This window comes from Octopus bimaculoides, chromosome 2 (assembly GCF_046866305.1).
Source record: "Octopus bimaculoides isolate indiv1 chromosome 2, ASM4686630v1, whole genome shotgun sequence".
NCBI classification, from domain to species: Eukaryota; Metazoa; Mollusca; class Cephalopoda; order Octopoda; family Octopodidae; genus Octopus; species Octopus bimaculoides.
Window position 1 is genome coordinate 42,277,256 of NC_142929.1, and position 26,145 is coordinate 42,303,400.

The window sequence follows — 26,145 nt, forward strand, 5'->3', positions numbered from 1 at the left end:
AACCGCTAAGTTATGGGGATGTAAACACACCAGCATCGGTTGTCAAAGCGATGTTGAGGGGACAAACACAGACACACACATATACATATATACGATGGGCTTCTTTCAGTTTCCGTCTACCAAATCCACTCACAAGGCTTTGGTCGGCCCGAGGCTATAGTAGAAGACACTTGCCCAAGGTGCCACGCAGTGGGACTGAACCCAGAACCATGTGGTTGGTAAGCATGCTACTTACCACACAGCCACTCCTGCGCTTATAATAAATTTGAAAATGTTATAATAGACATGATGACAACAGTAATATGATTACAACTCTTATTAAATTTATAGTCATTGTTTTGCATCTCTGAGTCAACTTTTATCATACAAACCATTCTGTATTTTTAGGCTGTATATGGCCATATTTTTGCTTTTAAAATGGTAGAGGGTGATTTGATTGCTTTTAAAATGGTAGAGGGTGATTTGATTGCTTTTTATAGGAGATTGAGCAATAATGTAGAAGCTCAGTCATTGGTTCATAGTCATCATTTTTACACCTGTTTTTCACTTGTAGTATAAAGTAAAAATTTTACTAATTTATCAATTTTTAAAAAGTCATTTTCAAATTTCATTGTAGGTGACCTGCAAAACTAATTTATGAAACAACAAAGAAAAAATTTCAAGTTTACATATTTATTTATTTATTTATTACAAAATGATTTATTCAAAATATATGGCAAATTCAATATTTAAAAAAAAAAAACAGTCAGCCTGCTACTGGAATTTACAATCTAGCCAACCTACCATTAAATTAAAGGAAACATGGACTGCCATAATTTTTATAAATATTTCCGATCACATTGAAATAATTGCATTTTATGGTTGGCTGCAAAAACTGCAATTTTCCCATTTTTAATGCATATTTTTATTTCCCTTCCATTCTTCTGCCCTTTTCATTGCCTAATTTTATTCTACATAATTGATGTTTTATAAATAATTGCATTTACACTTTGAGATGACAGAAGATGAAAAGTTATGATTTCCTTTGTTTTTATTTAAGCATTCTGTTGCTATGTTTCTAATGAAATGCATTGCTGATGTTTCAAATAATTTTCTAAATAATCAAGAATTTGGAGGAATTCAGAAGAATAACCAACTATTTCATCATTAACACCCTTTGGTCATGATGTTTCAGTTGAAATACATTACTAGTCTTTGAATTAATTTTGAAAATAATGAAAAATTTATCAGTATAACATTGCAATTATTATGCTGGTGTTTGGAACATAAATTAACATAAAATTTTGAATAAGTATTTTATTTTTGATCTCTATAAAACAAAATTTTGGCAATAAGAAACATTTGCACTGGTTCTATTTTACTTCTTTTTATTAAATCAACTAGTTAACAAATTAAGCAATTAACAAATTGTTTGATTAATGATTTGATCCCTCAATCAATATGTTAGTTTGTCAGAGTTTGATTGCCGCTATTTGTTATCTTATCAATGACATTGGATACAAGACAGGTCGGGAGTAACAAGGGATCATCACTGAAGAGGTTGCAAGTGATGACAACTGGACTGACAAACTAACTAATTGATTGATTGAATGATTGATTGAATGATTAATCAAGTAGATGATTAGTTTATTAGTTAATGAGTTAATCAGTTGACTAATAACATTAAAAAATGTACAACAGAATGAAAGCAAGTATTTCTTATTGATAAAATGACTCTCTCAAGAAACAATAAAGTAAAGTACAAAAATTGTTTAACCCTTTTACTGCAGAAATCAGATATATCTACTCAAAAATTTCATTACTTTAACTGTGGAAAGCAGTTTTATATACCAATTGTCTTTTGTTGAGGAATATCATGTTTTGAAACAATTTTTATTGAATTTATTGAGGCAATGTGAATTGCAGAAAATACCAATCTGTTTCTGGGTTGATAACCAAAATCAATACAGGAATAACCATGAAATTTAATTTTGCAGTTGAAGGATTAAAAAAAAAAATCATAAAGACAGATTTTCATGACCACCTCAATAAATTAATAGTTTTAAAGGTAGAGAAAGCTAGCTAACCATAAATCCTTCCATAATTTACGATCATAAAAAAAGGAAGGACATATGATAATGCAGCTCTAGATATGGAATGAGATGACTAAGTATAGCTGTTTGAAGGCTGATGATTTGACATGGCTGACTGGACACTCAATCTGTATTGGGAACAATATTTTTTGGTGTTGGAGGCAAACATAAACACACACGTGCATATGGAGAAAGAGAGAGAGAGAGAGAGAGAGAGAGAGAGATTACAATTTATTTATGGGACATGATTGACATAAACACTTTCCCTCTCTTCATACACATCAAGAGAAATATACTCACACACATAAAGTGAGAGAAATAAAGACAGAGGGAAGGAGAGAGAAGAAGAGAGGAAGGGAAAGAGGAGGAGGAGACCAAGAGAACGATTAAAAGGTCTGATGTCAAATAAGTCAGTGTTGATTCAGCAAAATGTCTTTGCCAAAATGCCTCATACTTCATTAGATACTCAGTAACTGAAAAAAATAGATAGGATGGTCGCAACTGAAATAACTTTTATTCATAAGTCTGATTGATCATGAATGAGCAGGAGTTAAACAACAACATTGATCAATTACATTGTCTGCTCTTGAGGAGTTGTACTTGTTGAAAGTTTGAAACATGGTATTTTTTTTAAGATGTCAAAAAACCCCAAATATGTGACTGTCGTTGTTTTAAATACATAAGGATATTACCACATGGTGATATGGGATGAAAAATGTTAAGAAAGTCATTGGTTTCATCAAGGAAAATGTTAAAAGGTGTTGGAATTAGCAAACTAATGTTTAACATTTTCCATTAGACTTTTTGACCAAACACATTCAAAGAATGAGAAGGAGATACTTAGAAGTCATTGGCCTGGTCAAAATATAACTTAGGATTATTAGAATGTAAGCATTCAAGAGCATACACAAACACACACACACACACATGCACACACACACACACACACACACACACACACACACACACACACACACAGTGATGGCTCCGTACAAATTTTCTTGAAAACTTTATTTCCTAATGGCTTCAGGTTAGGGAACCATATCCAAATAAAGGATTTGTCCAAACTTTTGTTCCATCAGGTTCCATGTTGATCATTGATCCATAAAAGGCCAGTTGACTGCAATTTTTCTGAAAGAGAATGCATACATTAATAAAAACAGCAATAGTAATTATAACAATATCACATTAATAATATTGATTTTTAATTAGTAATAACAACATCTGAGATAACTGTTAATTCTTTTCAAAACTACTTAACAATTAAATTGATGATATTCATCATCATCATCATCATCATCAACATCGTTTAACGTCCGCTTTCCATGCTAGCATGGGTTGGACGACTTGACTGAGGACTGGTGAAACCGGATGGCAACACCAGGCTCCAATCTAAATTTGGCAGAGTTTCTACAGCTGGATGCCCTTCCTAACGCCAACCACTCAGAGAGTGTAGTAGGTGCTTTTACGTGTCACCTGCACGAAGGCCAGTCAGGCGATACTGGCAACGGCCATGCTCGAAATGGTGGCCACGCTCAATAATTGACAAGTTTCTGTCATTCTGTCGAGATGATTTTTTGGGGGACATTTACTGCAGTCTTAGGCATTCTAAACAACACATCCAAGTTATGCTGTATGTGCTTATAAATATTCCTTACAAGAATGCTTCTATTGCTAATAGCTAATCTAAACACATCCTGCCAGCTTTGGTGCTATATTATATCAGTTTTGGATGATTTTCTGACTGGAATTTGGTGTTTGGCTGTCTGTTACTGATGATCTGAAACACGGTGAAATCCTGTGATACAACAGTTCCATCTACCAGTGTCGACGAAATATTGTCAACTAATATAATCAGTGCTTTTCAGCATTTATTGTCTACATGAGAAGATTTCTCAGGATGTTTATTGCAGACTTAGGTGTTACAAACAACACACCCAATTTTGGTTGGATGTGCTAATTAATATTTGTTACAAAGGCTGCTTCTGTTGCTAATAGGTAATTTATACACAGCCTGCTAGTTTTTCACATTACTGGTTGCTGAGTTGATGCTAAATTATATTGGTTTGGATGATTTTCAGTCTGGCATTCAGTGTTGGCTGTCTTGTTGATGATCTGTAATATTGTGAAATCATGTGATACAACAGTCCCATCTACTGGTACTGACAAAATATCATCAACCAATATTACCAGTGCTTTGAAGCATTTGTCATCTACATTAGATGATTTATTGGGATGTTTACCGCATCCCAAGATGTTATAAACAACACATCCAATTTAGGCTGGATGAACTAATTAATATTTTAAAGACTTTCAATATGGCATGAGAAGTTCACTATGTTAGAATACATGTCTAACTGCATTAGGATTTTTACTGCCATACTTAGCAAGAGAATTTGTTAAACATAAAAAAAGAATAGAATTAAAAAAAAAACTAATGATGGGCTTGTGTTGATAATAAGTAAGTGTAAGTTTAAAGTGGAATTAATTTGGTTTGTCAGGAGGAAAAAGAAAAGTTTAACACTTTATCATTCAGCTATGAAGGATCTTGTCTGAAATACTAGATTTATCTTTTTTATTTTACAGCAAACAAATTTGTTACTCCATTTTGACCCACTTAAGGACATAAGAAAAATTGCTTTATATCAAAAATGCTTTTAACTCTTTCATGATATTTCTAATTAGATATACATTACCCATGTGTTTTAATTCATTTTGAAAATAATCAAGAATTTGGAAAGATTTAGTAAAATGAATAATTTTAACATTATCAAACTGGTATTTGAAATATAACGTAACAAAAGTTTTGACATAAATTTATGTTGGAAAATTTTATTTAGATACAAATAATTTGTGCCATTGAACCAGAAACAATCTCAGATGGTCTGACATAAAAAAAAAGTTGAAAAACAAAGGTGTGAAAAAAATATTTTAAAACAGGACTGGTGAAGAAAAGGAAAATTTTAGGTGTTGAAAAGAGATATAAACAGAAATGATATGAAGCAGTGAAATCAAAATCTTTAAAATTTCATTGTTGCAAAATATTTCAGCAGCAATGTAGTATGAGAGTTAAGACAAATCTTATTGTAGAGTAGAATGTTAGGGGATTAATTTGGATCATATATTGGAGTGTCAATGAACAAAATAAGTAAATTCATTCTTGAGACTTACAGTTAATCTGGACATTAACTGCAAATTTGCATATGGCACAATGACAGTGATAGGGACAAAGGAGAACAAGTTCTCCCAGAGTTACACTTCTACATAGTTGTTCAGCCTGCTAGAATTAGCAGTCAAATCTCCCTTAAATCACACCCTACCCTCTCAAAAAAAAAAAAAAAAAGACATATCGGATAATGTAGTGTCAGGTACACTTATTAGCATACCATGTTATTCTACCCATAACCATCTTAAAGATGAGATGGTTATGGGTTGAATGCTTTTGATCATAGTTTCACTGAACCAGGGCTGATTAGGGTTAAGTAATAACAACAATGACACATTAACTCTTTTGATACCATATTCCTGTTGAAATATCACTCTTTAATTCAGTTAATTTTGGAAATAATGAAGAGTTTAGAAAAGTTAAAATAACTTTGTCATTAGTAAGATGATGTTTGAAACAGAAATGAACATGAAATTTTGAAAGAAGGCTTTAATTTAGATCACTTTAAAACAGGAAGTTTGTATCAAAGGGCCAGGGACAGTCTCAGGTGGGCTGGTACTAAAAGAGTTAATTAAACGATATAAAAAAGATAACTCTCTATTTACCTGGATACTTTTAACAATGTCATGGGTGGTAGATAAAAGGTCATCAAGCTGCTTGCTCTCAACACAAATGCGTTTTTCTTCTCGAAACATATTATTTGCTTGATCATCTTTATGTAACACTGTGTAGGTGAATATTGCTCCAGAATGATCTATAGACCACTGTTTAACACTACTCCATGAGACAGAAACTGAATCTTCGTCTGAAAGTAATATGAATTAAATCTCACTGAACATAATCTGTATCCATGATAATTATTTTCCTCAATTTAAAATTATTACTGTATTTTCCAGCATACAAAGTGAACTTTTCAAACCAAAATTTACAGCCAAAAAATGTAGGTGGATTTATACCTCAAGACAACTTTGGAGGACCCAAAGTTCCCTGTGAAATGCAGTAGGATTTGGGAAGATAGTGACAATGTTTAAATGTTTACAGTACATGTTTACACTATCTGCTGCATTGACTTGTATACCAGAAAATCTGAAAACACATTTTTGATAGCACAAAAAAAATGCATAACATTAGTTTAAAATTTTGGCACAAAGACAGCAAGTTTTAGAGGAGGGGGTAAGTCAATTACATCGACCCCAGTGCTCAACAGGTACTTATTTTATTAACCCTCAAAGGATGAAAGGCAAAGTTGAACATGGCAGAATTTGAACTCAGAGTGTAAAGACATGAAATGCCACTAAGCAGTTTGTCTGACATGCTAATGATTAATTATGCATAATATTGTAAAATGAGCAATTAAACACAAAATAAATGTTTCATAGGATTTTGATAGATACAATTTGCACACCTACAAAACACCATAGAATAACAGATTAATACATTTTGTAAGTGTAAGCATTTATTTTATAATTGGTTGTAAGGCAACAACAGGTAGAAATTTAGAGTGATGGAAAAAATGCTCAATGGCATTTTTTCCAACAATTTATGTTCTGAGTTCAAATCCTGCCAAAGTCAACTTTGCCTTTCATCCTTATGGGGTCAATAAAATTAAAGTACCAGTCAAATGCTGGGGGGTTCAATTGTATAGACCCAGTACTCACTAATCACATGCCTAAATCAGAAACACTAATACACTATTTATTGATTGTAGATGAATGTATTTGATAAAAGGTCAAATTACATTCTTTCACAGCACACAAATGCATTTAATTTTGTGGATATATTACCTGATGATCTACCAATACCAGTGATGATCTGTAGATCATTGCTAGTTTTCATGGAGCTGAGCTGAGTTATTCCTCTTATTTTATATGGCATGAAATGTATTGCACTTTCTGAATGAGATGTTTCTACTTACTTTGCAAGAAGTACTGAGAAAGTGTTGAAGTGGAGCAAGATTATCTTCTACTACCACCATGGTTAAGATAATAGCATTTATTCTGCTTAAAAGCTATTGCCTGACTAGCTATAAATGTTGTTGATAATGAAAGTGTCAAACAGAGAGAGCCTCAACATGGTCACTTGAATTGTTAGAAGTAATAGCTAAATCTTCCTCACATCATACCCTTCAGTTTAAAAAATATCAGCCATCACTAGTTTTTTTGGAGTGAGCTTTATTTACTATCCTTTCATTAATAATAGTAGTTTAGTTGAGACATTTCACTTATTCTTCATGGTATAAAAATGTATTCCACCATTTGAAATAAAATCATAACCCTATGTATACAATGCTTAAAAGTAAGATGAGATGACCATAGTTGGAACTCCTTCACTGATAGGTCTACCTGATCAGGCTGACTTTAAGTTAAACGACAACAGTGAAACTGTTTCTCATTGGTGATTTTCAACAACATTATTTATACATTCTTAAACATTTTCTGAACTATTTGTCGATAAAGTGTACCACAATTTAAACATGTGTTCATTTTATAAAATGATGTCTACATTAAATGTTCAATTTATATTATTTCTATATTTAAAGTATGTCATTTTAAGTTGCCAGAGCAGATAGTAGATGTAACTCATTTCAAAACCTACTGAAATTCTCAATAGGTTAAAAAGCAAGTCAGTTTAACAAAAGCCTCTACATTTTTTTTTTTTGTATTTCTGTGACAGATCAACCTGAGTTTTTCTGCCCTTCAAAATTAAAATAATGATATAAATTCTTACCTGTTATTATGCACAAACCTTTCTGTGATAGTGTGACTTTACAGGGGTTTCCTAAATGATTCTAGAAAAGAAGTAAAGAAGAAACTAAATAAAGAATTTGGGAAATCACAACTTAAGAAACTGAATAAAGAATTCTGGGAAATATTTAAGTTCTAGTTCTTTATTAAATAACTTTATATTAATTTTGGGAAAGACTTTCTTTCCTTCTCTACTGTCCTATCATCCTATTTGCATTACTTTTGCTGCCAAAGGCACCCCTTCTATATGTATCACATCAAATTTCTCTCTCATTATAAACAACTATCTCTCTGTTTGCCTTCCTCTGATATCTTGTCTACAACCTTTAATTACATTCCTTGACAAATTCTCTGTTCTTTCAACTCAACCAACTCAGAAGCTGAAAGGATATTCTGCATATCTTAAAAACACATCACAAAATTATGGATTTTCTGGCATACAAGTTGACATAGTATATCAAGTAAACATTTAGTATAAGCATTCAAACATCACCACTATCTTTCCAAATCCTGCTGCATTTCATAAAGAACTTTTGTCCCTCAAAATTATCTTGGTGTATAAATCAACCTTCCATTTTGGGATGTAAATTTTGGTCTGAAAAATTTGACTTGTGTGCCAGAAAATATACTAACTTTTTCTTTAACAAAACAGTTCAGTTTTCCTAAGTTCATCTTTTTAAATCACAATAACATGCATTCATATATCATATGCATTTATTTCATAGTAATATGCATTCATCAAAATTAATGAAAAAAAAAAAAAACTCTTGCAAATATATCATGAAGCTTACATTATATTTAGTAGTTCTAAACAGCGAGGTCCATTAATCTCAAATCTTAGAAAATTATGATGAAACCAAAATTGATGTAAAAGAGTAGCATTCATCCCTCCCAGCTATACCAAATACTAGACCTAAAAGATGTTAGAAATAACAATGAGTTACCGTGAAAACAGAAGACTGCTTGGACAGAAAACAGTTATCTATGACAACGATATTATAACCAGCAAGGCGTTGACAAAGTCTCACAAAAGCTGATTTAGAACAATTCAAACTGGATAACTCTGAAAATAGAAGCAAAAAGAAATGTGTTCAGAATGTTATATAGTATAAGTATACAGCAGTGTATGGAGTGGAATGAAAACATCATGTATTGTCTGTGAAAGGTTTGTGAGTAGTGTGGTGGTTGAGTATAGACTGAACTGATATTGTGATCTGTGGAGAAGAGTGTGTGGGTTAGTGATATCAAAGATGAGGGTTTCTAAAATATTTTATGGAGTGCATAGAAGACAAATTGGTTTTGGGGATCTTACTCCACTTGGGCTTTTACTGGGCTTTAGAAATGTGATGAAAATATTATCAGTTTCCAGATTCTCATATTTGAGAGTATCAAAGCAAACAACTGATGTTGGTGAGTGCAGAAATTCCTTTAAGCCTAAAGTATTTCAAGTGAATACCTCTGATTTCATTGAGATCCTGAAACTTCTAAACTTTAGAAATTTTCTACTGTTTTTTCTAGTATCTGATAGAAGGAAGAAATCTCAGCTAAGATCTTGGTGTAAGATGCATATTATGTGTTTTGTATTCCTGTTTTTTTTTCTTCGTGTGATTTCTTTTTTTGCTGGCTGATTATTTACAAAAATGTTTTATAAAGATGTTTTCTTCTTCTTGAAGTGTTGTTATGTTATTCGAAGTTGTTATAGCAACAGAAGGTGTGGATAGTATTGCAGCAGGTGCTGCTATAGCAACTACACATATATAACATTGACAAAACTGCATCCCAAAGTTTAGGGTTCCTCTAAGGGGCCACAAAATACTTCAGCACCGACATACTTCAGTACTGACAGTATACAAAACTCCAGTAAAATTGACATTCAAGAACTGCTCACACATCTAAGATAGTGGTAGTACTATTACCGCTCCTCACCATCACCACACCAAAAGGAAAACTATTTGCTTCACCAAGGTTCACTCACCAGCATGCTACAATCACTGCATCACTTTAAGAGGGTATAATGAATATACAGACATTGTTTCTTTGACAAACAAACAAGCAAGCATGTATAGAGAGAGAAACACTTAAATGAACTTACCATCTAGAGCAATCTGTTCCTCAATACTTGCAGTTAAGTGACCTGAAAAACAGTGAAATATTTATACCAGTTGTGACAGAGAGAATATATATATATATATATATATATATATATATATATATATATATATATATATCTATATATATATATATATACATATATATATATAGTGGGGGGAAATAAATATTCGTACATGTCAAAATTCTTTATTCATTTAATTTCTAATGAAGGCTCTCAACACTTAAGATTTTGGTGACCCCATATATATATAATCCAAAATATAAACAGTAAGAAACCATACAATATTGGTTGGCGTTAGGAAGAGCATCCAGCTGTAGAAACTCTGCCAAATCAGATCGGAGCCTGGTGTAGCCATCTGGTTCACCAGTCCTCAGTCAAATCGTCCAACCCATGCTAGCATGGAAAGCAGACGTTAAACGATGATGATGATGATGATGATGATGATGAAACAAAGCTAACAGTAAAATGATAAACAATGTTTATTTTTGTATACCTTCACTTTATTTATATTTGAAAAGTTTTCTTCTACATTTTTTAATTGCAAAGTCTTTGATTGGATTCTTACTATGACACCATAAATACTTTGAAATTATATTTCTGATCATATAAACCACTTCAAATATTATTTTAGCAAATTTGAAATAATTTCTTTTGTGTTGCAAGCCATTTACCATTCCTGTGGCGCTTCCACTTCCCTTGATGCTTTAAGCACATGCTTATTTTGCTTAATGGTTAATCCAACACTGATCCAACTCTAGAAACTATGCCAAATGAAACATCTGAGTAAGACTTGTTCCTCTGGCTTGTTGGTGTCTGTTAAAATGTCCAACCTATCCAGCATGGAAAGCCAACCCAAAATGATGATGAAGACGATATTAAGTTCCATGCTTCCTGAAATTCCCCAGCACTACTCCAGCTGTACCTTTTCCATGTTTATGGCTTTTCTATGTTTATGGCTTTTCTATGTTTATGGCTTTTCTATGTTTATGGCTTTTCTATGTTTATGGCTCTTTTAATGTTCACTTTTCTGTCTTTCTGTATTTTATTCTATATACTGAGCAAGCACTTTTGGCTATCATTACTTTCTTCCTTATTTCTGCTTTCTGTCCCCTCTTTACCCTTCTTCCATGACTATTAGTATATCTGAATACTGTAAATAATAAACTCAGTCAATCAATATGTGTGTGTGTGTGTGAGAGAGAGAGAGAGAGAGAGAGAGCATCATCATCATTTTTAACATCCACTTTTCCATGCTTACATGAGTCAAACAGAATTTGAGGTAGACTTTCAATGGCCTGATTCTCTTTCCATTTCTAAACAAGGTAATATTTTTCTGTGACCAGACATGTTTTTCTGGCATGTTTTCACAAAATGTTGGAAATGAGTGACACTGCTTGTGTGACAGTGACAATCATTTACAATTATCATGCAATGTCAAGACAAGGATATACACACACAGACACACACACACATACAGATACATACACATGTAATGGGCTTCTTTCAGTTTCTATCTATTAAATTCATGAAACTGTTGGCAATTTTCTATGCTTGAGAAGACATATCAAGCTTAGTAAAATCATAGTTGTGGCCAGTGACAGATTAAAGGCACCCATGCTGGTAACACATTAAAGGCATCCGGTACTTTAAGGAGTGGTTGGCATTCAGAAGAGCATCCACCTGTAGAAACTGAGCCAAAACAGACTAGAGCCTGGTGCAGCTCTACAGTTTACCAGTTCCAGTCAAACTGTCTAACCTGAGTCAGCATAGAGAAGGGATGTTAAATGATGAGGATGAAGACAAGGCTTCGGTCAGCCCGGGACTACAGTAGAAGATACACACCCAAGGTGCCACACAGTGGAACTGAAACCATAACCATGTGGTTGGGAAGCAAACCACACAACTATGCCTGTGCCTTATATATCGTCATCATCATCATCATCGTTTAACGTCCGCCTTCCATGCTAGCATGGGTTGGACGATTTGACTGAGGACTGGTGAACCAGATGGCTACACCAAGCTCCAATCTGATTTGGCAGAGTTTCTACAGCTGGATGCCCTTCCCAACGCCAACCACTCCAAGAGTGTAGTGGGTGCTTTTATATATATATATATATATATATATATATATATATATATATTATACACATGAGGTGGTGATGCACGACCTTCGAACATTAGGCTAAGAGCACCATCCGAGCGTGATTGCTGCCAGAGCAACTGACTGGCTTCCGTGCCGGTGGCACATAAAAAGCACCATTCGAGCGTGATCATTACCAGCATCGCCTCACTAGCACTTGTGCCGGTGGCACATGAAAAGACATTTGAGTGAGGTCGTTGCCATTGCTGCTGGACTGGCTCCTGTGCAGGTGGCATGTAAAAAACACCACTTGAGCGTGGCCATTGCCAGTACTGCCTGACTGGCCCTCGTGCCGGTGGCACGTAAAAGCACCCACTACACTTTCGGAGTAGTTGGCATTAGGAAGAGCATCCAACTGTAGAAACTCTGCCAGATCAGATTGGAGCCTGGTGCAGCCATCTGGTTTGCCAGTCCTCAGTCAAATCGTCCAACCCATGCTAGCATGGAAAGCGGACGTTAAACGATGATGATGATGATGATGATGATGATGATGATGATGATGATGATGATACACACACGTATACGTACGTTGAACAGATCATATTTTCCTTCAAGTGTCACTAATGAGTAAAGCGATCTAAACACTCATTACAAGGATAATTCTTGAAATCGTCATGACGTGGAAAAAAAAAAATAAATAAACAGCCAAATAAACCTGCTTCACTATTAATTTAATGGTAAATTCAATTAACAGATACAAATTAAGTCTGATGTACTATGCTTGTAATTTAAAAAAAAATAGAAGTGAAGACAAATTTTAATTGTTGAAATGAACAGAAAAATTCTTGGAAAATAATGAGTAATGGATAAAACTCATTTAGTGAATGTTACAAAAAAATGTAAAAAGGAAACACACGCACGCACGTTTTAAAAGGTGAGAAAGATAGCGAAGGGAGATAACTTACCAATTTGTAAGTCGTGAAGCGCTTGGTAATAAATAAGATCACAAGTTACGTCATCTTCCAAAAGTTGGTTTTCTATGTCCAAATCAAAACACCATTTATAGAGGAATAAATCTGAAACAGAGATACAATAACATATACAAGTTTTCCAATTTTTCCGTTTCCATATTTGCACGTGCGCATATGTAAAGGTGCAGGGATGTGTGTGTGTGTGTATGTGTGTGCATGTGTGATTGGGTGGCCATATATTTGTTATTTATTTCTATGCCAAGCCTAAAAGATATTTCGACTGTAATTAAACAGACTCTCATCCAGACTTTGTACATCTACGACTACATTATCTGGTGAATCATTCCTTTCTTTAAAGTTAGAAGCATGTGATATAAAAAAAATTTGGCTTCTATTTCTAGCAACTGAATGATTATTTAGAGTAGGGGTACCATTCCTTTGTCCACACGTGTCAGAAACAAGATCTGTGAGGAACTAGCATGCCTCATTCATCTACTGAACTATTATATAGTAATTACATTCTGTAATTAACAAATAAAGATAATGGTAATAATAATAAATTATACAGGCTCAAGGCCAGATATTTGAAGGGTGAGAACATCATCATCATCATCATCGTTTAACGTCCGCTTTCCATGCTAGCATGGGTTGGACGGTTTGACTGAGGACTGGTGAACCGGATGGTTATACCAGGCTCCAATCTGATTTGGCAGAGTTTCTACAGTTGGATGCCCTTCCTAATACCAACCACTCCGAGAGTGTAGTGGGTGCTTTTACGTGTCACTGGCACAAAGGCCAGTCAGGTGGTACTGGCAACGGCCACACCCAAAATGGTGTATTTTACGTGAGTCCCCTGCCACGACTTGACTATTGGTATTGGTTTCTTTATGTCTTTGTATCTTAGTGACTCATATAATAAGTGTCAGGCTCCGAAAAATAAGTAAACCTTTCAATGTGATGCTCCATTATGGCAACAATCCAATGACTGAAACAAAAGATAGAAGTATAGTTCCATTCCAAATCAAACAGAATAAACAACCTGAAATTCCCTGGGTGAACATATTTAGGTCATTGCACAATGCTTAAATCATTGAAATTACCATTTAGCTAAAATAACATACTGAGGTGATAATGCAATGTTTTAATCACAACAATTATTAGTCACACTCAAAAATCAGCCAGTATTTTTTCCAAGATGTTATTGGCTGAATAATTTGCGCCAGTGAGTCAGACCCAGCACAAAGGCCATAGATTACTGACAACTGGTGTAGAGGCTCCAGTTACATAAGCTCACATCTATAATTGTCCTCTTTGTAGAATGGGGTTCATGTCATCAGGCCTTAGTAGAAAGGATTATTATTATTGAAATAAATAAATCATTATTATTATTATTACAAAGGTGGCAAACTGGCAGAATCATTAACCTGCTAGGCAAAATGCCTCGTGGTATTTCGTCTATCTTTATGTTCAAATTCTGCCAAGGTTGACTTTGCCTTTGATCTTTTCGAGGTCAATTAAATTAAGTACCAGTCAGGTACTGGGGTTGATGTAACCAACTATCACCCTCCCCCAGGAGGCCTTGTACCTATTGTAGAAAGGATTATTATTATTATCAATTATTATTATTATTATTATTATTATTATTATTATTATAAAAGCGATGAGCTGGCAGAATTGCTAGCATACTGGACAAAATGCTTAGTGGTATTTTGCCTGTTGCTATGTTCTGAGTTCAAATTCCACCAAGGTTGATTTTGCCTTTCATCTTTTCGGGGTTGATAAATTAAGTACCAGTGAATCACTGGTGTTGATGTAATAGACTAATCCCCTCCCCTCAAATTTCAGGCCTTGTGCTTATAGTAGAAAGGATTATTATTAAGGCAGCGAGCTGGCAGAATCATTAACATGCTGCGCAAAATGCCTAGTGGCATTTTGTCTGTCTTTACATTCTGAGTTCAAATACTGCCAAGGTCAACTTTGCCTTTCATCCTTTTGGGGTCAATAAAATAAGTACCAGTTGAGCATTGGGGGTCAATGAAATCGACTTACCCCCTCCTCCGAAATTACTGGCCTTGTGCCAAAATTTGAAATCATTATTATTATAATTATTTAGTAGCCATGGGTTGGATGGTATGACAGGATCCAACAGGACCAAAGACTATATCATGCTCTACTGTCTTATTTGGCAAGGTTTCCTAATGCGTAGCTAAAGGCATTCCGTCCTTGATCATCCAGTGTTTTTTATTCAGTCAGTGTGTTCAAAGACTATACGATTATCCAATATATCCTGCTATTACAAAGACATTTGAATGAGATTTAAGAGGGAACTGATTACTATTTCTAACAAGTTGAACTGCCATGCATGAAAAACAACTGGAAGATATATCATGATGAGAGCAAAGCTTCTTTTATGATAAAGAATGAATGAAGGGAAAAAGGGAGTTGTGTTATGAAGTTGTCTTTCTGAGTGACTTGCTCGCAAAGATAATGAATAGCAATTAATTCTAAAGATACATTGCAGTATCATGGTTGTTGTTGTTGGCACTCCGTCGCTTACGACGTTGAGGGGTTTAGTTGATCCGATCAACGGAACAGCCTGCTCGTGAAATTAACATGCAAGTGGCTGAGCACTCCACAGACACGTGTACCCTTAACGTAGTTCTTGGGGGATATTCAGTGTGACACAGTGTGACAAGGCTGACCCTTTGAATTACAGGCACAACGGGAACAGGAAATAAGAGTGAGAGAAAGTTGTGGTGAAAGAGTACAGCAGGGTTCACCACCATCCCCTGCCGGAGCCTCGTGGAGCTTTTAGGTGTTTTCACTCAATAAACACTCACAACGCCCGGTCTGGGAATCGAAACCACGATCCTATGACCGTGAGTCTGCTGCCCTAACCACTGGGCCATTGCGCCTCCACGCAGTATCATGGTAACATGTCTTAATCAGACACCTTAGCAGATGAGATATGAGTACCATAGCTAACCAACCAATTAAGATTATTAGTACTGAACTACCTCAACAAATGTCATTTAATTCTCAATGGCTCAGCCCATGTGGTTTTTAAATAGGTACAACAATGAAACATAATTTAATGTAAACAGCAAAAAGGTTTATCTAAAATTTGAGCTTAATTACTCTTGTGGTGCTGGAGGAGATAATGAGAAACTATTCTAGAGTATCCTCCCTTAAATAAGGTATTTGGTTTGGATTCTTCTCTGTGACTTGTGGTTTAATCTCAAGTCAGCTTTGTTTAAGATGACCTATAGTGAAAATGTATTCTATCTTTGATTATCTCGTCTTTGGGGATATTTAGAACCACTTTACTTAAGTACTTGTTTGTTTTTTTGACCATGTAATGTAACTTGAGGGAAATTGGTTGCTATTGTTAACAGGGTGATTGATCATGTAGAGCAGGGACCCCAACTATCAGGATGCAGACTAGTACCAGGCTGCACAGAAAGAATAAATTTCTAAATTCTATTTCTATTTTATTGATTATGGCAATTTGCAAGGTGTTTTTGTATCATATGTGTATTATATATGTAACAATTAAATTGTATATTATGCACTTTGTGTTTTGTAATATGCATGATCCCCCAGTCTGAGGAAAAATTGTCTTGCATGAAACCAGTCCGTGGTACAAAAGAGATTGGGGGCGGCCACTCATGTAAAGGCCCCATTACTGGCTCATTTTGATAACATGTATTTAAAGGTTCTGTATGTATATTCAGTTTTTTATTTGTGTGCTTTGAGGTTTCTGTACTGTTTTTGCTAGTATCATGATTCCAGGGATGAGGGATAAAATAAAAAAAAATTAGATGCTGATGTCAGGATAGTGAGAACTCTGGTCTAAGCCTCTGGATGATAGAGAATTCATAAGACACTGATGGGGTGAAATTTTGAAAAGATTTAAAAAAAAAGATCCTTGCAGTTGGGGTAAGCTAAGCAGAATATTTCTTGCTGGCCAGGCAAATTTGGTAAGTCTGAAAACTTTGTTTTGGCTGCTTGCACTAATGATCATAATAACAAATTTTGATCAGAAGTGCTCACATAATTCTGATGAATCTGCCTTGCTTACCCCAACTGCAAAGATTTTTAAAATCTTTTGAAATTTTGCCACAAAGGGTCTTACCAATTCTATATCATCCTGGGGCATTAGATCAGTCAATAGACTAGAGTTCTTACTGTGCTAATATCAGCATTTCAATTTTCGTTTTTTTTTTTGTCCCTATTCCCCACAAATCATGGTAATCAAAAAGTTTAAATTACCTTGGCAAGAAGATGGAACGTAATCAGTGAGTTTCAGTTTTTGAGTTGGTTTTCGTTTACCCATCATGACAGCGAAATAACAGTGGTACTTCTTATTTACACCTGGAATAGAACAACGAGTACATTAAATGAATTAATTTGGTATTAATGTTTTTGTTCTTGATGTTATTGTAGTTGATTGGCCCAAAGCCAACTCTGGTTGAGCAGGCCGACCAGCAAAGGCATTCCAGCCTCAATCATCCTGTCAATTATTAACATATACTGTATTACCTAAAGAATCCTTCTTTAAGAGTAGGTTGTAAGTTAGGGAGATTTAGCTGCTATTTCTAGCATTTCAAATGACACAAAGTGGCTCGAACATTACTAGAAAATAGAGAAAGGTAGCTAAGAAGTAATTTTCTAACTGAGAAAGAAAAAAAATCTCAGATCATAATTTTCTTTACTAGAGAATTTGTTTTGCAATCATATTCTGTGTAATCAAAAACAATGTAAAAAAATATCAAGAGACTATGCTCGCTTCAAGATACATATCTTATAACAATAGTCACTTAATATTCTGCATGTTAAAAGGGGCGAGTTCTATAATGAGGGGGAAGGTACGATATCGTACAATAGATGACGGAGTGATTTCCCTTGATATGAAAACTATTACAAAAGAAGAGCCGTCATTTTATTATAGAAACGGATTTGGTTCAAATTATCTAATGTTCATGCATTAAATTTCCAATTTATTTGGAACTGACATCAGATGTTAGGTTAAATATAACTATTATTTAGAAAAAATTGTGATGACAGGCTACTTTTAAGTGAAAATATGCAATCGTCTGTGATTTGAAATACTGTAGAATTGTATATAAAAATATTTGTATGATTCTAAATAAAGTTGCTGATTTCTACACCAAAAGCCATTGTTAGTACAAAGCATTCAATGCAGAGTTGACAGGCGCAGGCGTGGCTGTGTGATAAGAAGCTTGCTTCTCAACTAAATGGTTCCAGGTTCAGTCCCACCACATGGCACCTTGGGCAAGTGTCTTCTATTGTAGCATTTAAACCAGCCATATCCAACGCAAATATTCTATCTGCTTCAAGTTCAAACCAGCCAGATCCAGCCTCTCACATTTACCCTAAAATGTCATTCTAAATATAAACAATCACATCACTGAAATCTTGAGGCTACAAGGTAATGGATAATTAATTCAAAGCAATATGAATGAATATTATATTTGACAGTTAAATGGTTAAAGGCTTTAAAAATTATAAGTCATGCTATTAAAGGGTTTAAAGGCTATAAGCAATACTGCTGTGGTTTGTTTTATATTATTTATTTAAAGAAAATTACAATTAAGTATAAGTCATAATTTATAAAAATTTGAATAAAAAGGGACAGATTTTATCAAACAATATTATGAAGCAGAAGGATAAAAAAAGGACAAGAAAAATATTGGTTTCCAATTTTGGCACAAGGCCAACAATTTCAGGGAGGGGGTAAGTTGATTACATTGACCCCAATGGTCAACTGGTACTTATTTTATCAACCACAAATTTGAACTCAGAATGTATAGACAGTCGAAATGCCACTAAGCATTTTGCTTGACATACTAATGATACCGCCAGCTCATTGCCTTTTAAAGTTTCTGTTGGGATTTCAAATACGTAAATCAGTGGTTCTCAACCTTTTTACTCTTGCATAACCCTTAGTCTCAAGGAACCTCTGCACAAAAAAAATATACCATATCTTTCTCATATTTTTTCATCATAGTTCATGTGGTAAATATCATATATATATATATCATCATCATCATCATCATCATCGTTTAACGTCCGCTTTCCACGCTAGCTCTCTACCCCTGCTGGCGACAAAGGGACTCTCACTCAGAGTAAAAGGCAGACTGTATGACGCATGTGTACGAACAGCCATGCTATATGGCAGTGAAACATGGGCTGTAACTGCTGAGGACATACGTAAGCTCGCAAGGAATGAAGCCAGCATGCTCCGTTGGATGTGTATATATATATATATATATATATATATATATATATATATATATATATATATATATATATATATATATATATAATACAAATGATATATGAGTATATGCATATATACGTACATGTGTATGCATACCTACATCTACATATATATATAGATGCATATCTGGGTACACGACGTTGCAAAAAAAAAAAAACGTGGTCAAAATGATAAACAGAAAACACACAGGCCACATAGAAAACAATTCCTTCATCAGCTGCCACCATTTTAAAACTAAGCGTTTCGAAGAGTTAGGGCAGGACACATTGTTAGAATATATATATATATATATATATATATATATATATATATATATATATATATATATATATATATGGTTGTTATATTTTTTTTGATAACACAAATAATAGGTTAGCTAGGATGATGTCTATGTTACAATATTACAATAACCAATAATGTGTTGTGCATGTATAGTAATATTATGGTCATGAAATTAGCATTAGCTTATCTCACTCTTTTTCACCGAACCCCTAGGAAACTTTTGCAGAACCCCGGTTGAGAAACACTGACTTAAATTGATGCTTTTTTATTGTGTTGAGAAAGAAAGCAATATATTACCGATTTTGTCAAGTACTTTTTTATGCAGATCCTCAACAAGAACTTGGTTATCGATTTCACGTAGAACCACCTAAAAGAAAACCAAATAAACATTAGCGTATGCTAAATTTTACTGTTTTGTTAAAATAAGTAATTATTTTGTTATATAAGTATAACTAAGAATATTTGGTATAACTACACAAGTGCTGCCTCCCCCCCATGCCCAACTTTGTTTCCTCATATCTTTCAGGAAAATGGATAAATTTTTAATGAAATTTTCAATGAATGCCTTTCAGATGGTATAGATTCTCATTATATAAGAATTAGTGATGGAAAATGTTTCTGGAGCCAGAGGGGAGAGAAGTTTTGGATAATTTACACAAGTTGTGTTTGTTTCTGCATATCTTGCATAAAAATTGGCATTTCTTAATAAAATGTTTTACAAATATCTTTCAGATGCTGTAGATTAGATTATATCAGAGTTTGTTGTGGTAAAAAAAAAATGGTGGGTGCACACATACATACATACATGCATGCATGCATGGTGGTTGTCTACTCTTTATGCAGAATTTGACCACCTCCTGTACCTACACCTTAGCACCATCATAGCATCTGATGTGGCTTTTTAAACCAGACAATGTTCTGAAAAGACACCCAAATAGATTGCACCTCTGATATGGATCACCAAGAGCTGCAGATAAGTTCTGCTCTTTGTGGATCTTAAAATGTCTTCTTTTGAGGCCTCCATTGGATTTGCAAACCTTCTGGCATTCAAAGGTGTGCACAGACATATACACAGAATAGTTGGTGGAGGTTCGTTTTTCATGTGTTCACAGATGAGATTTGAGGCCAGCAAAAGACAGGCATGGTCTGTCACAGACTGTGCACACAAAAAGGTCATTGTCATTCACATTCTTGATCGTTACATTCTTCCTTAGAATCTCTTTTGAGTCTTACTTGCATTATCCTGGCCTCTTCAAATGATTTCACTCCACACCTTTGTTCGCCATCCAACTCAGTCCAAAGCAAGGGTTTCTATATCTTCTGGAACCATTCCAAGTGACTTCATAGTAGTCCTTATGCCATCCTTAAACCTTTTGTTTTTAGCTTTACACTGCAAGTTGCTTGATAATTTCAAGTTTGCAACATTTAACTTTTTGGGTTATGCCAGGTCACTCTCGAGTGCTACTGGTAACATGTAATCCAGTACAACCTGTCGGATGGTCAGGTTGTTGGCAACTAAACTGGCAACCCCACCAGGCTTGCTTGGACACCTTTCGGGATGAAAAAATAAGACCTGTCAAAGGGCAGATGAACTCCTGAACAGTCAACGGCCATCCAACAAAATGTCAGTAAATATGTATACATCATTTGTTTTTACATACATACATACCCACACACATCACAAAATATTTTTCAAAATTTCAAGTTTCATTTTGTAGATATATATATGTGATAACAGTATGTATGTGTGCATATGCACTAAGTTTTTCTTTTTTATACATTAAATTGCAATATAATTGTAATCTGTATCATCTGAAAGGTACTTGTAGAAAATTTCATTTAAAAATATTCATTCATTGGAAAGTTATGAGGAAACAATGTTGGTGCGTGGTGGTGATAATATTTGTGGTGGTGGTGGGGGGGGGGCACATTTGGGTTGGTATGCCAAATATTCTAGTTTTGAGAATATTACAGAGAAGGGTTTATATAGACCTAAAATAAACTAGTTTATAAAAGAGGAATTGTTGTCATGGAGAGAAAGAGAAGTGAGTGAAATAATTGCTATGAAAAATGTAACAGTCAGTCATGGATAGCAAGGAACATAAGCCTTTGTGGATAATTTAACAGAAAATTACAAAGCAAAGTAAAAAAAAAAAAAGAAACAAATGCGAAAGGAAACTAATACAAACGCAACACTGTTTACATAGTGCAGGCAAATAATGAGCTCAGGAAAGCCACACTGAGATGTCTGCTTGACTGACAGGAAACTAGATTTCTAGGTGCATTAGTTACATGGCTGTAATTAACTGAACATGGTATTGTGAAGCAAAGGCTGTTGGCTATTTCAGTTGTCCACTGCTTGTAGTAGATAATTTCTCCAATACAGGTGATATAAATATTACTAGTGGTGGAGCAAGGGAAAGCAGGTAATGAATATAACTGCAAGAACTATTGTTACTGTTGCTGTTGTTTAATCTCATAGAGGCCCTGGTTTAGCAAATTTATGCAAATTTATGATCAAAGGCATTTTAACTAGAATCATTCCATCTTTTTATATAACCAAAGCTACGTAACATCACCACTGCCACCGACTGTAAATGCTGGATGAACATGAGTTCAGTATATTGCTAATTCTCTTTTTTTTTGTAATTTCTTCTGTATTGCTCAGAATCCCTAGGTTTCACCTGTTTCTTTCCATGCTTCCTTCTCCCCCCCCCCCACTTCACCGACTGCCACCAGAATCACCATTGTCATCATCACTGTTGTCATTGTCGTTCTGTCATCCACTTTTCCATGTTCATATGAGTCAGAAAGGCGGCGAGCTGGCAGAATCGTTAGCACGTCGAGCGAAATGCTGAGTGGTATTTCGTCTGCCGTTACGTTCTGAGTTCAAATTCCGCCGAGGTCTACTTTGCCTTTCATCCTTTCGGGGTCGATAAATAAAGTACCAGTTATGCACTGGAATCGATGTAATCGACTTAATCCCTTTGTCTGTCCTTGTTTGTCCCCTCTATGTTTAGCCCCTTGTAGGCAATAAAGAAATATATGTTCATATGAGTCAGAATTTATTGAGAAAGATTTCTTGTAGTCAGATGCCCTTCCTGTTACTACCCCTCACTTGTTTCCAAGAAAGGGAATACTTTCCCGTGGCCAGACATGTTTTTTCAAAGAAGACTGGAAATGAACATCACCTGTATAATGGTGCTGCTTGTTTACAACTATCTCATGATGTCAAGACAAGGGTACACACAAACACGCACACAAATACACACACATACCTTTTATCACTTACATGTTTCACTCATCTGACTGCGCCCATACTGGGGCACTACCTTGAAGAATTTTTAGTCAAATCAATCAACCTTAGTGCTTATATTTTTTTAAACCTGATACTTACTCTATCGGTCTCATTTATCAAACTGCTGAGTTACAGGGATGTAAACACACCAACACTGGTTGTCAAGTGCTAGTGGGGAACAAACACAGTCACAAAGACACATGCACACATGGGCTTCTTTCAGTTTCTGCCTACCAAATTCACTCATAAGGCTTTAGATGACCCAAAGCTATAGTAGAAGACACTTGCCCAAGGCGCCACACAGCAGGACTGAACCTAAAACTATTTGGTTGGGAAGCAAGCTTCTTACCACACAGCCATGCCTGCACCTAAATAAATATATATATATATATAGGGTACAATATATATATGTATATATATATATATATATATATATATATATATATATATATATAGGGTACAATGGGTGAATTGTTACCATTTTATATTTTTTATTTCATATGTTTTTGATTTTGTCAGCTACACAGTACAATAGGGTCGGCTGGGCACTGTCTGTGAGAAAAACAGCACCATGAGGCAATTCACTCTGCTAGATTACCTTGTTTTGAAACAGGTGAGGGTTGGCAACACGAAACATATCAGGTTGCAGAAAATCTGCTTCGTTAAACTTCATCTGATCCATGAAGGCATGGAAAATTGGATGTCAAAATGATTATGATAATGATGATACAGATAGTAACATATTGCACTGCAGATTTTTTACTGAGCATATTATATACTTGTAATTTTTCTGTTTTTTTTTTTTCCCAATATATTCACACCCTTTTTGTGATATCTAAACAAAAGCTGAGTTACTATTAACTGCGAAAAAATTTCTAAAGCAACATGCAGATTCATAAAAATCATAGTTCTCAAAATATGTTAATTACATAGTTATAGTAATTACATGTTAAATAAAATTAATGGCAAGTAGTGACATTCCCTTCCCTCCCTCCCCCTCTCTCTGTCTGTCTATATCCCTTGTACATTTATCCATATGATTGTGCAGTTGGTATAATTTAATCTATATTTTCCTTTCAAATAGCATGCTAGTTTCATTATATATATATATATATATATATATATATATATATATATCATAATCATCATCATTATTTAGTGTTCACTTTTCCATGCTTGTATGGGTTCAGATAGGATTTGCAGAGATGGATTTTCTATAGAAAGATGCCCTTCCTGTTGCCAACCCTCGCCTGTTTCCAAGTAAGGTAGTATTCCCCATGACCAAACATGTTTACATGGAAGGCTGGAAATGAAGGACACCACTTGCAACATGGTGACATTTATTTACAGCTGTCACATGAAGACAAGGCAAGGAGACAGCAGCACACACATGCAAGCATACACACAAGCACATTATTTACATTTGACAAGATGAGGATAAATATCTGTCAAATGTAAATAATGTACATAATTTCTCATCTCTCAAATATAGAACTGTATTATCTAATCGGTACGGAGCCGATATAAGACATACAGAGAAACTCCATCAAAAACTAGCTCATCTTTCAAACCGTCTAACTTTCCTGTGTAAATGTAGAGACTCAAAACTAATACCACCTGGCTTGAATGTAATGACATCATTGCATTCATATAAAGCTCGAAGAGTAACAGAAAGAGCAGGATGAAGGCTGGAGAGTATATCAGCTGAAATGTAGCGTGTTAACAACAAACAAGATAATTCCTCATCTCTCAAATATAGAACTGTATACACACAAGCATATACGCACACACATGCAAGCACACACACACACAATAGATTTCTTTCAGATTCTACCTACCAAATCCTCTCACATGGCTTCATTTGGCCCAGGGATATAGTAGAAGACACTTGTCTAAGGTGTCATGCAGTTGTACTGAACCTGAGACTATATGGTTGGGAATGAAACTTCTTACCACACAACCATGCCTGTGCCTATTATGTCTATATGCATATATATATATATGTGTGTGTGTGTGTGTCTATCTACCTGTATGTGTGTGTGTATGTAACCAAAAACTATCAAAACATACATATAAACATATAAAAAACATACATTGTTCCATCATTTAAATATTGATTTTTTTAAAACCTCTATCATTCATTAACCCTTTATCATTGAAACTGACCAGATCCAGCAACTCACACCTACCCTACAATGTCATTCTGAAAATAAACTATCACATCTTCAAAATCTCTAAGCTACAAAATGTATCAGTGTCTACCTACTTAATTATATCTCACTTTGTTTGTGAGAGCACCAGGACTAGTGGGTTAGAGTGTAGCACTCATGGTTGTGAGATCATGAGTTTGATTCCTGGACCAGGTGTGTTGTGGTGTTCTTGAGGCAAAGTGCTTCATCTCACATTGTTCTACAATCTCTTTGACATCTGACATGTGGAACAAGTTCGGAGGAGGGGTTGTTTTGAAACTGAAATCCATTCTGTTTATATATATACATATATATATATATATATATATATATATATATATATATATATACACATGTGTACCTCAATTTACATTGTTAATTGGCTCCAACATATGTGACTTGAAAAACAATATAACAAAAAAAATCATTAAAAAACATTTATAAGTATATATCTGTTTTAAATAACGGTTTGTACTTATTTTCACATCTATTTTATTTGATTTTCCATTCAGTATTGATTTTTAGGTGTTTTTAGATTCCTATGCTTTTAAATATGTTAACTGAGATCAACATAAAGTTGGATAAATTGACGAAAGTTAAGGCTTATTTTTTCCATTAATTTCTTAAAAAAACTATGTAAAGTCAAAAAGGATGTAACTTAGAACAACATAAGTTGATTGACCAACAGACTGACCTACCTATTTATCTAAACACACATTCACATGCATGTTGTTACTGAAAGAGACATAGCACAACTGGTATGTAAGAGAATTAACCGAGAGGAAAAGCAGTTTGAATTAGTGCTACTGATGTCCTCTGCCTAATGAGATAACTGTGGATGTACTTAACTAGGAGTAAATATTTATCTACCATATTTTGATTGACCTAACAAAGGTCTTTGACAGGGTTCCATGCTCTGTAATCAG

At 34.6% G+C, this 26,145-nt stretch overlaps 1 protein-coding gene across 3 annotated transcripts in view; it reads right to left on the minus strand.

Annotated features, from left to right (window-relative positions):
• Positions 1-656: 656 nt before the first annotated feature.
• Positions 657-26,145, minus strand: part of LOC106880541 (uncharacterized) — a 32,495-nt gene continuing 7,006 nt past the window's right edge. For 2 of the 3 annotated variants that reach the window (XM_089344389.1, XM_014930527.3), the window contains exons 2-9: positions 20,030-20,099; positions 17,419-17,520; positions 13,141-13,251; positions 10,075-10,116; positions 8,927-9,045; positions 7,966-8,026; positions 5,844-6,043; positions 657-3,203 (exon numbers count right to left, since the gene is read on the minus strand). In XM_089344389.1, the coding sequence (XP_089200515.1) occupies positions 3,099-3,203; positions 5,844-6,043; positions 7,966-8,026; positions 8,927-9,045; positions 10,075-10,116; positions 13,141-13,251; positions 17,419-17,520; positions 20,030-20,099 (810 nt within the window). In that variant the 3' untranslated portion in view covers positions 657-3,098. Of the gene's footprint in view, positions 3,204-5,843; positions 6,044-7,965; positions 8,027-8,926; positions 9,046-10,074; positions 10,117-13,140; positions 13,252-17,418; positions 17,521-20,029; positions 20,100-20,965; positions 22,002-26,145 lie in introns of those variants that run through there. The other variant, XM_089344400.1, reaches the window with a different exon arrangement.